Source organism: Pelodiscus sinensis, chromosome 15, assembly GCF_052426305.1.
Source record: "Pelodiscus sinensis isolate ZL-2025 chromosome 15, ASM5242630v1, whole genome shotgun sequence".
Classification (NCBI taxonomy): Eukaryota; Metazoa; Chordata; order Testudines; family Trionychidae; genus Pelodiscus; species Pelodiscus sinensis.
In genome coordinates, this window is record NC_143066.1 from 15,709,029 (window position 1) to 15,721,492 (window position 12,464).

Here is a 12,464-nt window from a genome sequence, read left to right on the forward strand (position 1 = left end):
GTATAGAGGGGAGCCAGGCCTGCTCTCTCCCCAGACTGACCGGCTCTCCCCGCCTCTCTCACGCTGCGCGTCTCAGCGCCCAAGCGCCGCCCCACCTCAAGCCAATACTCCCGTCCTGCCGCCTACGCGAGTCACAATCAGCAGTGCGCATGCAAAGTGCAGGCTGGGAGTTGTAGTCCACCGCTGCCTCCTGGCCGCGGTAGACTGCATTTCCCAGCGTGCCATGCACGCGCATGCGCCTTTGCTTGTCCTGTCGCTGAGTGCCGGGCTGACCGGCCTGTAAGTGTCAGGGGTCGCTGGTGCCCGGCAGCCGTGCGCTCAGGGGGATGGACGGTTAGAGCTCGCGGCCGCCAGCCTCCCCCTCGCCGCCAGCATGTTCGGCCGCTCCCGCAGCTGGGTGGGTGGCGGACACGGTAAGGCCGCCCGCAGCATCCACTCCCTGGACCATCTCAAGTAAGTGCGTGTGGGGGGCGGCTTCGGGAGGAGCGTGTGTGTGTGTGTGTGTGTGTGTGTGTGTCAGCGTGGGGCGAGGAGTGTGTGTGTCAGCGTGGGGCGAGGAGTGTGTGTGTCAGCGTGGGGCGAGGAGTGTGTGTGTCAGCGTGGGGCGAGGAGTGTGTGTGTCAGCGTGGGGCGAGGAGTGTGTGTGTGTGTGTGTGTCAGCGTGGGGCGAGGAGTGTGTGTGTGTGTGTCAGCGTGGGGCGAGGAGTGTGTGTGTGTGTGTGTCAGCGTGGGGCGAGGAGTGTGTGTGTGTGTGTGTCAGCGTGGGGCGAGGAGTGTGTGTGTGTGTGTGTCAGCGTGGGGCGAGGAGTGTGTGTGTGTGTGTGTCAGCGTGGGGCGAGGAGTGTGTGTGTGTGTGTGTCAGCGTGGGGCGAGGAGTGTGTGTGTGTGTGTGTCAGCGTGGGGCGAGGAGTGTGTGTGTGTGTGTGTCAGCGTGGGGCGAGGAGTGTGTGTGTGTGTGTCAGCGTGGGGCGAGGAGTGTGTGTGTGTGTGTCAGCGTGGGGCGAGGAGTGTGTGTGTGTGTGTGTCAGCGTGGGGCGAGGAGTGTGTGTGTGTGTGTGTCAGCGTGGGGCGAGGAGTGTGTGTGTGTGTGTGTCAGCGTGGGGCGAGGAGTGTGTGTGTGTGTGTGTGTGTGTGTCAGCGTGGGGCGAGGAGTGTGTGTGTGTGTGTGTGTGTGTGTCAGCGTGGGGCGAGGAGTGTGTGTGTGTGTGTGTGTGTGTGTCAGCGTGGGGCGAGGAGTGTGTGTGTGTGTGTGTGTGTGTCAGCGTGGGGCGAGGAGTGTGTGTGTGTGTGTGTGTGCGTCAGCGTGGGGCGAGGAGTGTGTGTGTGTGTGTCAGCGTGGGGCGAGGAGTGTGTGTGTGTGTGTGTGTGTGTCAGCGTGGGGCGAGGAGTGTGTGTGTGTGTGTGTGTGTGTGTCAGCGTGGGGCGAGGAGTGTGTGTGTGTGTGTGTGTGTGTGTCAGCGTGGGGCGAGGAGTGTGTGTGTGTGTGTGTGTGTCAGCGTGGGGCGAGGAGTGTGTGTGTGTGTGTGTGTGTGTCAGCGTGGGGCGAGGAGTGTGTGTGTGTCAGCGTGGGGCGAGGAGTGTGTGTGTGTCAGCGTGGGGCGAGGAGTGTGTGTGTGTCAGCGTGGGGCGAGGAGTGTGTGTGTGTCAGCGTGGGGCGAGGAGTGTGTGTGTCTCAGCGTGGGGCGAGGAGCGTGTGTGTCTCAGCGTGGGGCGAGGAGCGTGTGTGTGTGTGTGTGTCTCAGCGTGGGGCGAGGAGCGTGTGTGTGTGTGTGTGTGTCTCAGCGTGGGGCGAGGAGCGTGTGTGTGTGTGTCTCAGCGTGGGGCGAGGAGCGTGTGTGTGTGTGTCTCAGCGTGGGGCGAGGAGCGTGTGTGTGTGTGTGTCAGCGTGGGGCGAGGAGCGTGTGTGTGTGTGTGTGTGTGTGTCAGCGTGGGGCGAGGAGCGTGTGTGTGTGTGTGTGTGTGTGCCAGCGTGGGGCGAGGAGCGTGTGTGTGTGTGTGTGTGTGCCAGCGTGGGGCGAGGAGCGTGTGTGTGTGTGTGTGTGTGCCAGCGTGGGGCGAGGAGCGTGTGTGTGTGTGTGTGTCTGCGCTAGTGTGTGTGTGCCAGCGTGGGGTGAGGAGCGTGTGTGTGTGTGTCTATAGGGAGCTCCGTAGGGGCAGGGGCGTGAGGAGTGTATGTATAAACAGCCGGAAGGGGGGGAGGGAAAGGTGGAGGTGTGTGTGTGTTTTGGGGGGCAGCCCCATTCGGGGGATGATGGTTAAGGAGGAAGTGTGTGTGTGTTTAGGGGACCTGAAGAATTTGTGTAGGGGGGAGCCCCATGGGGGTGGTTGAGGCGAAGTGTGTGTAAGAAGTTCTGTGAGTGAGCCTCAGAAGGAGCATTTGTATGTGTAGGGTGCCGAGGTGGGTGTGGGAGTGGAGGGGTCAGGTAGGTACTCAGGGAGGGGGGTAGGTTGGAGACTATGTGGGAGCAGGGGATTTGGGGGGCTTGTGATGTGGCTGAGTGAGCTTGTGTTGAAGGGGGGGTGGCACTGTCTGCTTTTGGAGCATGAGAGCAAGAGAGCAAGTGCAGGGCTTCTCTGAGGTAGAAGGGACATGTGGGACTCTAAGCCCTGACAAGGCCTTCAGGGATTTGAGAGTGTCTTGTAGCTGCGGAAGACTGACTATTGGAGGAGTTTCACCCAGGGTTGCTATTGTAACCATGTAAGACAACAGGAAACATCGTTGGTACATCTATGAATATTCATGTAACTATATTGATTACAGTTTTCCTGATGTGAAGCTCTTAAAGAATTTCACAAGTACTGGTTAGGTCAGATAAACTGTTTCCTTTCTCCCTCCCTCCACTGCTCTGTTTTGCCTTGCTGGTGATTGGATGTTCCTAAGTATCTGCAGGGTCATAACATAGCATGGAAACTCAAAACTATGATTTTATAATGCTGAACAAAGTCTAAAAGATGGTAACCCTAGACTAGTGCCAGCACTCTAGAGATAGGGGAGATATAGTTAACTGGGGGATGGAAGTCGTGAGAGAGTAGTCCAAAGTTACACTACAAGCAATACAGAGGGTTTGAAAATATCATCTACTAGCCAGAGAACAGAAACTCCTGGTGGGGAAACAGGAAGAGGGAAGAAGATCTTGCACAGTCAACAGGTCTCATTTCCCATTACCAGGTGCTAATAGAGAGAGATAAGGTACTGGAAATCTTACATGGGAATTCTTTTTTAGGTATTAGTCACTGGACAGGGAGTGTCTAATGAACAGGGGCGGCCCTAGACTAGGTGCCAACAACTGGCGCCCTACGTGAACCATGCAATCGGTGCCCCCACCTCCAAACCCCTCAATGACATTGCGCCACCATTTGGTGCCCCATTTAACTTGGTGCCCTAGGTGACCGCCTAGTTCACCTGCTAACGAACATGAAGCCTTTTGCACTTTTACTGGCTGCTGGGAGGGAGAATATCCCCACCATATCTTGGGGAGGAGAGGAAATAAGAGCAGGTGTAACCGGGTGGTGGGTGGCTGCCCCATGTGCCAGGGCTGGAGCCAGGGCTGCAGTGCGGCTGCTCCTGGGGACAGGGCCACAGTGTTATTTTTAGTACTGTGACCCTGGCCCTAGCTCTGGCAGCCGCCATGTGGCCCCGGCTGCAGCTGCTCCTGGGGTGGGTCCGTGTGGTATGAGGCTGCTTTGTGCACTGGGACTCGAGCCAGAGCCGCGGTGCTGTTTTTAATACTGCAGCCCCAGCCCAGGAGCAGCTGTACTGCAGCCCTGGTTTCAACCCTGGGAAAGGGCTGAAGTTGGAGCCAGGGCTCCATGGTAGCTGCCTGGCCCTGGAGCAGCTGAGCTGCCACTGCGTGGCTCTGCTGAGGGTGTGGGCGGGATTCAAATGTTTTGTGCATGCCCGGTTTTCTCCCTGGCCCATAAGAAGGGGCCAGTCCCGGCTTTCCTCTCAGCCCACTGGGAGGAGCAGGCCCCACCCAACCACTGGGAAGGAAGGGGAAGGCTGGGGCTGTAGGCAGCCCAAGCCCTCTATGTTGGCCCCCGGGAAGAGTCAGGTTGGCAATGGGTGGGGCTTGTTCCTGTGAAACGCAGAGTGACGTGATGACATCACTGTCGTCACAGAGGAAAAAGTTTTTTATATAGAGAGAAAGATAATTACCTCTATTGCAGAACAAGACAAAACTCCCTCTGCTTATGGATGGAAAATCTTAGGGTACGTCTAGACTACATGCCTCTGTCGCCAGAGGCATGTAGATTAGGCTACCAGACATAGGAAAATGAAGCGGCGATTTAAATAATCGCCGCTTCATTTAAATTTACATGGCTGCCGCGCTGAGTCGACAGACAGCTGATCAGCTGTTTGTCGGCTCAGCGCGATAGTCTGGACGCGCGGGTGGCGACATCAAAGGTATTTGTCGACTACCTAGGTATACCTCATCCCAGGAGGCATACCTGGGTGGTCGACAAATACCTTTGATGTCGCCACCCGCGCGTCCAGACTATCGCGCTGAGCCGACAAACAGCTGATCAGCTGTCTGTCGACTCAGCGCGGCAGCCATGTAAATTTAAATGAAGCGGTGATTATTAAATCGCCGCTTCATTTTACTATGTCTGGTAGCCTAATCTACATGCCTCTGACGACAGAGGCATGTAGTCTAGACGTACCCTTAGAGGGACCCCTGTGCTAGAATGGCAGATCTGAAGTGTTTGCCAGAAAACAAGTATGGCATAGATAGCAAAAATATGAGCTTCCTCAGACACACATGTCTGCGACTCCTCATTGATCTGGAAATGCCACTTCTAGGAATCAATGGGCTAATTTGGTGGCCCTGTCTTTTCTTAGCTACTTTGCTGAAACTTGAGGGATGTGAGATCTGTACTCTGCCAGCTTTTGTTTTGTGATGTGAACTACTTTGTAGTTTTTTTTAATGGTACAGGTTAAAACTCTCTGGTCCGCCAACCTCTATGGTCTAGCACAGATGTTGCAGGACAAGAGAGTCCTGCTGGAGGGCCAGAAGCAGCGAGCCCTGCGGGGCCAGCAGGATAGTGGACTGTGTGCAACAAGCTGCAGGCGCAGCCACTAAGCAGGCCTGGGAGACCCGGTGTGTAGCTGCCTGGCAGGGCCAGGAGCCCCTAGCACGTTGGTGGGGAGTGTGTGTCTGGTAGACCAGCGGGCTGGACCAGGCCTGCACAGGGTGGGGAGGGCTCAGAAATTACCTTCCCTGTTTCGACAAAATCCCTCATCTGGGACTGGTCAGGTCCTGAGGACGCTGGACCAGGGAGGTCCAACCTGTAGTGCCTGGAAGCTCCAGTAAGGGTCAAGAGCCCATTATACTGAGTGCTTTACAAATACAGTAAAATTCTGATAATTCAGCACCTTTAGGACCCAGAGGGTGTCGGATTATCATATATGCAGGACTATCGGAAGGAGGGGCTATGAGGGGTCTGGGGTGGGGTGGAGGGGAAGCTGCTTTGCTGCAGGTGTCCCTGATTCAGCCGCTGCTGAAACTGACCAGCAGCGGCTGAATCGAGGACACCTGGGGCAGAGCCGCTGGGGTGCTGCCGGGTTGGTCAGGTAGTGCCGCCCCTTGGCACTGCGAGACCAACCTGGCAGCACCCCAGCTGCTCTTGGGGACGCCTGGCACAGAGCAGCTGGGGTGCTGCTGGGTTGATCCCACAGCGCTGAGGGGCGGCGCTACGGGACCAACCTGGCAGCACCCCAGCTGCTCTGCCCCAGGCATTCCCGATTCAGCCGCTGCTGAAACTGATCAGTGGCTGATTCTGGTCAGCTGCTGGTCAGTTTCAGCAGCGGCTGGGCTGACCAGAATCAGCCACTGGTCAGTTTCAGCAGCGGTTGAATCGGGGATGCCTGGGGCAGAGCAGCTGGGGTGCTGCCGGGTTGGTCCCGTAGCGCCGCTCCTCGGCACTGTGGGACCAAGCTGGCAGCACTCCAGCTGCTCTGCCCCCGGCTTCTATGATTCAGCTGCTGGTCAGTTTCAGCAGCAGCTGAATTGGGGAAGCTGGGCGCAGAGTAGCTCCAATTGTCCGGCTGCCTGGAGCACTTCCGGTTTCCCGATGGTACTGGACCATCAGGAGTGCCGGAGCATTGGATGCCGGACCAATGGAGTTTTACTGTACATAGTAATACAGTCCTGTCCTGAAGAACATGCAGTCTAGTTTAAAAACAGATGTAAACAGACATAATGTACAAACAGAAGGAATGAAGGAAGGAGAATGAGAGTAATGGTGAGAGCAAAACCAGGTTATGTAAATTTAATCATGTGCCCCGCTAAATGGCTCCAGTTATTTTAGTATTAAAATATTAAAGAAAAACTAACCCCAGTTGCCTCCTGCTTCATCATTGTTAGTTAATTTAGACATAGTAGAAAGTAGGTTTGAGAGAGGATTTGAAGCAGGCACAAATATTTGCTTTTTGGAATAATTAAGGGAAAACATTCCATATGGTATTACTGAAACCTGGTGGGATGATTCTCTGGATTGGAATGATAAAATCAGTAATTATAACTTGTTTAAGAAAGAGGGAAAGTGGCACTGTTGAAAATGGTATTATCTGTTTCTGAGCCACCAGGAACAAAATGATCTTGAATGCTTATAGATTGGTATCCTAATTAGGGATGTGATAGTGTAGTCGATTAATTGATAAGAAAAAGCATATAGGTTAATGTTATAGACTACAAGCATCCCCTCGCATTCTCCCGCTGCCAGTAAATTTTTTAACAGGCTGGTCAGCAGCCTGGCTCAGTCCTGGCTTGTGTCTGGTCTGGGACCTACCCCTATTGCAGCTCTGAGTTTAAAGTGTATTAGGAGCCAGGTGGGCAGGCAGCCTGGCTCAGTTCCGGCTCGTGCTGGGTCCGGGAGCTCAGATCCCCCACTCCCCCAAAACGGGCTGCTGCCATTCCATGCTGCTGCCTTTTTATTAGAGGCAGCAGCACAGGGCGATAGGCAGGCAGTCAGTCAGTCAGTCTGCGAGGGGAATTGGTTTTGAAACCGGCTCCCCTTGCGGACCAGCTGGCACCTCGTGTGGCTGTCTCTGATACGTAGGAGTGGCAGGGGGCTCCTCAGGAGAGAGGCCGGAGCATACTGGCTGCTGGCCCTGCCCCTGGGGACTATAAAATAGTTGACTAACCGATAAGAATTCAATGTTATCTTCAGGTTACTCGACTGTGCAGTTAACCAATATTTAACATCCCTATTTCTAATAGATAATGCACATGATGAAGCATCAGGTATTGTCTGCTACAGACCTTCACTAGGGTACACGATTACTGTCTTATGCACCAGTGTCTAAAGCAGTGTTTCCCAAATGGTGCTCCACAAAGTGAAAGTAAGGGTTTGCTCGACAACTTTTCCTGGTGACAAATTTCCGCCCCGGCTGTAGAGGTTCCTCGAAATTCTTCCGAGTTTAAAAGGGTTCCGTGGCCAAATAAAATTGGGAAACACTTCTCTAATGTAGCTCATGTGATACTTCAGTACAAGAAAAACTGATCACAGAACTAAAAATTCATGATAACTTAGGTACAGGGATCGTAGTTTATAATGTGCAAACAGATTAAAGACTAGAACAGTGATTTCATAGACACCTATATTATATATAAAATCACTATTTTACTCTTTATTCTGTTTGCATTTTGTATTTATGTATACACACTCCTTTGATTTGGATATTTACACACTCCATGCTTTAAAATTGCCAGTTTCACAAATCTGAAAATAATTATAAACCAATCACATGGGAGGAAGAACTTAAATCAGAATATTGAGTGAGAATCTTTTAAAAGCACTTTACTAGATACCAAAAAAGTCACAGCCCATCAATCAAGGAAGAAGACCTGGTTTAGAGGGAAGAGAAGACAGCTATAAAAATTTTAAGCGTAATAAAAATATAACAAATGGAAAAAGGGGAAGTTGATAGTAATAAATATAAATCAGAAACTGGGAATCGTAGATAAGAGGAGCAAAGGAACACAGAGAAATTTCTGTTCAGCAATGTTAAGACAACTAGAAGAAAATTTTAAAATAGGATTATTTTTGTTCTTAACTTAACAATAGTATTTGCCTTTTCTACATTTCTGGTATTTCTACAATTTCCATCCAGTAGTAGGCTGAGTTGTTCAATTAATATTTCTGTTCTATTGGGAGGGGGCAGACAGATGAAAGTTTACGAGTGATAGTAAGATATAAGTGAACAAGGGAACAAAAAGTGAGAACAAGGGAATTAAAACTGAAGCAGTACTGGAAGATGGGGGTGGGTGGGTGACATCATCAGAAGAGGTTATGAACAGTATGTTTTTATAAACATTACAAATAGACTAGAGGTAATGTTCAAAGATAAAAATGAGGAGGCTAGAGTTTTCAAACAAGAATTTATAGTTGGAAAAAGTGTTAGTGATGCAGACAGAACAGGCTGGATCTTCGCAGTGTTATGTAGGAAGAAGTGGAATATAGTTAGGTGACTTGGTTGCTCTTAGGGTATGTCTAGGCTCCGTGGCTCCGTCGACAGAGCCATGTAGATTAGTTTATTGGACATAGGAAAATGAAGCAGCGATTTAAATAATCTCTGCTTCATTTACATAAAAATGGCTGCCACGCTGTGCCAATCAGCTGTTTGGCGGCATAACGCGGTAGTCTGGACGAGGCATAAGAGGCATTCTACGAAGCATAATGGGGCAGTCAACCGTGGAGCATCCAGACTACCGCACTGTGCCGCCAAACAGCTGATCAGCACAGCGCGGCAGCCATTTTGATGTAAATGAAGTGGCAATTATTTAAATCGCTGCTTCATTTTCCTATGTCCAGTAAACTAATCTACATGGCTCTGTCGATGGAGCCATGTAGTCTAGACATACCCTTAGAGCCTTAATTTGTCTCCCTTTCTCTATAAGCAATATGATTTTAATTCAGTCGTCCTCAAACTTTGTACCTTGTGCCTCTTCCCCCCCTTTAGCCCTATCAGCTGCCCTCCTACTCCACGCCAGGGCTAGGAGAGAGGCTGTGGTTCTGGGTGGGGGTATATGAACAGGATAAGGGTCCCAAGTGGGAAGATGAGGAGAAAGTAAGCAGCCTGGCAGGTGGAGTTACAGCTGTGCTCTCCCTCCCTGCTGCCTGTGAGGGCTGCCTTGCCTCCTCCTGAATGCTCAGGGAATGAATCAGATATAAAGGACAAAGGACCATAATCCCTTATGGTGGTGCATCTCAGTTTTGGGACTTCTGCTTCAGCATGAATGTAGGTCAGAGGAGCATTGTGGAAATTAATTTATTTGCAAGGAACTCAGATGCTACAGTGATAAGTTTTGTAGAAAAGCACACAAAGAATTCTATATTCACAGCAGAAATTGAATAAAGTATAGAAAATAAGGCATAGAGCCAAACTACAAAATCTTCAATAGATGATCATTCAGTTAACATTTTTCGTCTTGTGCTGTTGATGAGGAAGGGGACTAGTGTTAAAAAAATAGTCTGTGATTATGTAATTAAAGCAGAGGTCCCAAACTCTGGGATGCACCTCCCTATGGGTACATGGAGGAATATATGTTTTATTAATTTAAAGGTGCATACACTGCAGAGATGTTGTACAGGTTAATTTTTATACCATATATTACATACAAGAAAGACACTTTAAAAGAACATGACAGTTGCAATATCAAACATTAAAAAATTAGGAAATTCTGAGTTAGTATAATCACATTTAATAGGTCAGGTTTTGTTTCTGTGTGCTCAGTAGTGTTTTATCTGGACCCCATTACACTGCATTCCTGCTTGCTTCCTAATGGCCCTACTATTAAACTAAACAATCTGTACATACAGTACATATTCTAATGGATTGGCATACATAATTTTTTTACATCACTTGGTCACATACAGTGTTCATACACTAATATGATTTAGCCCTTTGTCCTTTATATCTGATTCATTCCCTGACCATCAGTCATCATGTGCACTGACTGATTTTGGCATCCTGCCTGTGGTAAAAACTGCATATGATCATGTATTTAAAGACCATTTAATACATACACACAATTAAGGCTGTACGGGCAACTTTAATTTAGCATTTCCTAACTTTTCAGTATTTGATATTGTAACCATGACGTTGTTTTCAAGTAGCTTTCTTGTATGTAATATGATACGTTACAAAAATGAATCTGCCCAGCATTCCTGCAGTATTTTTCACCTATAAATTAATGAAATATAGCACTGAATTTTAGCTCAGTTTTTGTCAGGGAATATTTAAGTAGTGCCTGATCCCATTCTTTTGCAAATCCAATCACATGAATGAATTTTTGCCTTGAGACCTAGAAACAATGAGGTCTCTTCCAGCCCTGGCAGTCTATGGTTCTGTGAACAACTTTCCAGTAAAATTCCTGAGGCAAACAGCTGGGGAACTTGTAATTTGTTTCCAGTATTGGCAGTTTGTTCATAAGCTCCATTCATATTGGCATAATGTTAAAATGTCTTCAAATTTAGGGTTTGCAGTTTTATATTGTGTACTAACTTAAATTTGTTTTTGCATACCCTTTGGGAAACTGCTCAGAAATGCTTTGAAATGCATAGTGTCTTGGGGCTAAGGTGAGTTATGTCTAAAGACTGCTTCTATTGTTTACTTGGACCAGCATTGCATTATTGGTTTAATTCTTCTCCCCGCTCTTTTCCGAAGTCTTCTGAATGTAATTTTAGTTGATTTCTAATAAATGTAGTCACTTACACAGTTTTATTTCTTTGTAGAAGTGATAGTTCAAGTTCATGGTTAATTCAAGTAAACAGGGCTGAATATTAGGGATGTTAAATTTTGATTAATCAGCTAATAGCGTAGTCACTGGAAATTCCACCAAGTACTCTATTCATTGATGGGGAGCATGTTATCCCATTGCACCTCTCCTTTTGAATGTACACAAGCGGGTTCCCAGTGGGTTCCCGCGGTCTCTCTCCCTTCGAAATGTACAGGAGCTCTCAGTGCCTAGAGAAGCAGCAGTCGGGACTGGCCCGAGAGGGACTGTGCCGTTTCCCTGCTGCCCTCTGCTTCCCCTCCCCCAACCTCGCAGAGACGGTGCTAGTGTGGAACCAGCTTTTAAACTGGCTCCCCGCAGCACTGGCTCCTGCTCCCTCACCCTTGCTGCGTCTCTCTGGCTATGTCTACACTGCCCTTCTCTTGTGCAAAAATGTATGCAAATGAGGCGAAGTGTGGAATATCGCGTGGAGCCTCATTTGCATAATTAATGGGGCTCCGTTTTTGCACAAGAGGCTTTTGCACAAAAAGGAGACGTCTACATGCTCCTTTTTGCATAAAAACCCCATGTGAAAGAACGGCTCTTGTGCAAGAAGAGGGTTTTTGCGCAAAAAGGAACTGTGTAGATGACTCTTTTTTGTGCAAAAGCCTCTTGTGCAAAAACAGAGCCTCATTAATTATGCAAATGTGGCGAGGTGATATTCCACGCTTTGCCTCATTTGCATATGTTTTTGCGGAAAAGGCTATAGTGTAGACATAGCCTCTGACAGAGGCAGCAAGACAGGGCAGGGGGAAGTGACTAGTCAAGTTCCTACCTATCTGCATGATAAGCAAATGCTTATTGGATAGTCAACTAGTAGCTTACATCCCTACCCGATAAGCCTAGGCTTATTGGGTAGTCGACTGTTTGACTACTCTTTTACATCCCTACTGAATATATATAAAATATTGGAGTGTTGTCAGTTACCAGGATCAGGAACAGTCAACAAGGATTCAACAAGTGCAATTCATGCCTGACCAACCTGATTGCCTTTTATTGCATGTGTGGAAGAAAACAAGCCTTCACTCTGCATTTGTGAGCAACAAGTAGTCAGAGACAGTTTATTTGAGCAATATTGCAAGGGAAGAAACTGCTACTAGGCAGATCGTCGAATACAAGCAATTATGAAGCAGTTTATATACTGTCCGTTAGATATAATAACATTAAACAATTAGTCTCCTTCTCATTACACACACCAATGGCTAACAGTTATTTTAGTTCCACCCAGATGCTCCTTATCTCAAAGTCCCTGCCAGAGTCAGCATTCTGTCCTTATCTCCATATGGAGGCGAGAGGCGAAGGCAGTGTCTTATTACAGCTCTTGCGTTGTCAGGCCACAAACTTAGCCTGACTCTTCCTCTCTTGCTAACAAGACCAACATGGCTGCACACAAATTCCCTTATTCTCTTTTCCCTGCCTCCACACATGGTAACTGGCTCTGTGGATATGGGAAAGGTGGTGGATGTGATATTTCTTGACTTTAGCAAAGCTTTTGGTACAGCTTCCTACAGTATTCATGCCATCAAGTTAAGGACATATGGATTGGATAAATGGACTGCAAGGTGAATAGAAAGTTGGCTAGATTGTCAGGCTCAATGGGTATTGAACAGTGGCTTGATGCCTGGTTGGCAGTCAATGTCAAGCGGAGTGCTGCAGAGGACAGTTCTAGGGCCAATTTTGTTCAAC

At 48.8% G+C, this 12,464-nt stretch overlaps 1 protein-coding gene across 9 annotated transcripts in view; it reads left to right on the forward strand.

Moving 5' to 3' along the window:
• The first annotated feature begins 200 nt into the window (after nucleotides 1-200).
• The window catches only part of CLEC16A (C-type lectin domain containing 16A), a 341,368-nt gene continuing 329,104 nt past the window's right edge, over nucleotides 201-12,464 (forward strand). For 6 of the 9 annotated variants that reach the window (XR_012896118.2, XM_075899306.2, XM_075899307.2 and 3 more), the window contains exon 1: nucleotides 202-453. Coding sequence is in view for 8 of the 9 variants with exons in the window: in XM_075899306.2 (XP_075755421.1) it covers nucleotides 374-453 (80 nt within the window). In the remaining variant the exon portion in view is untranslated. Of the gene's footprint in view, nucleotides 454-12,464 lie in introns of all 9 variants that reach the window. The other 3 variants (XM_075899302.2, XM_075899304.2, XM_075899311.2) reach the window with 2 other exon arrangements.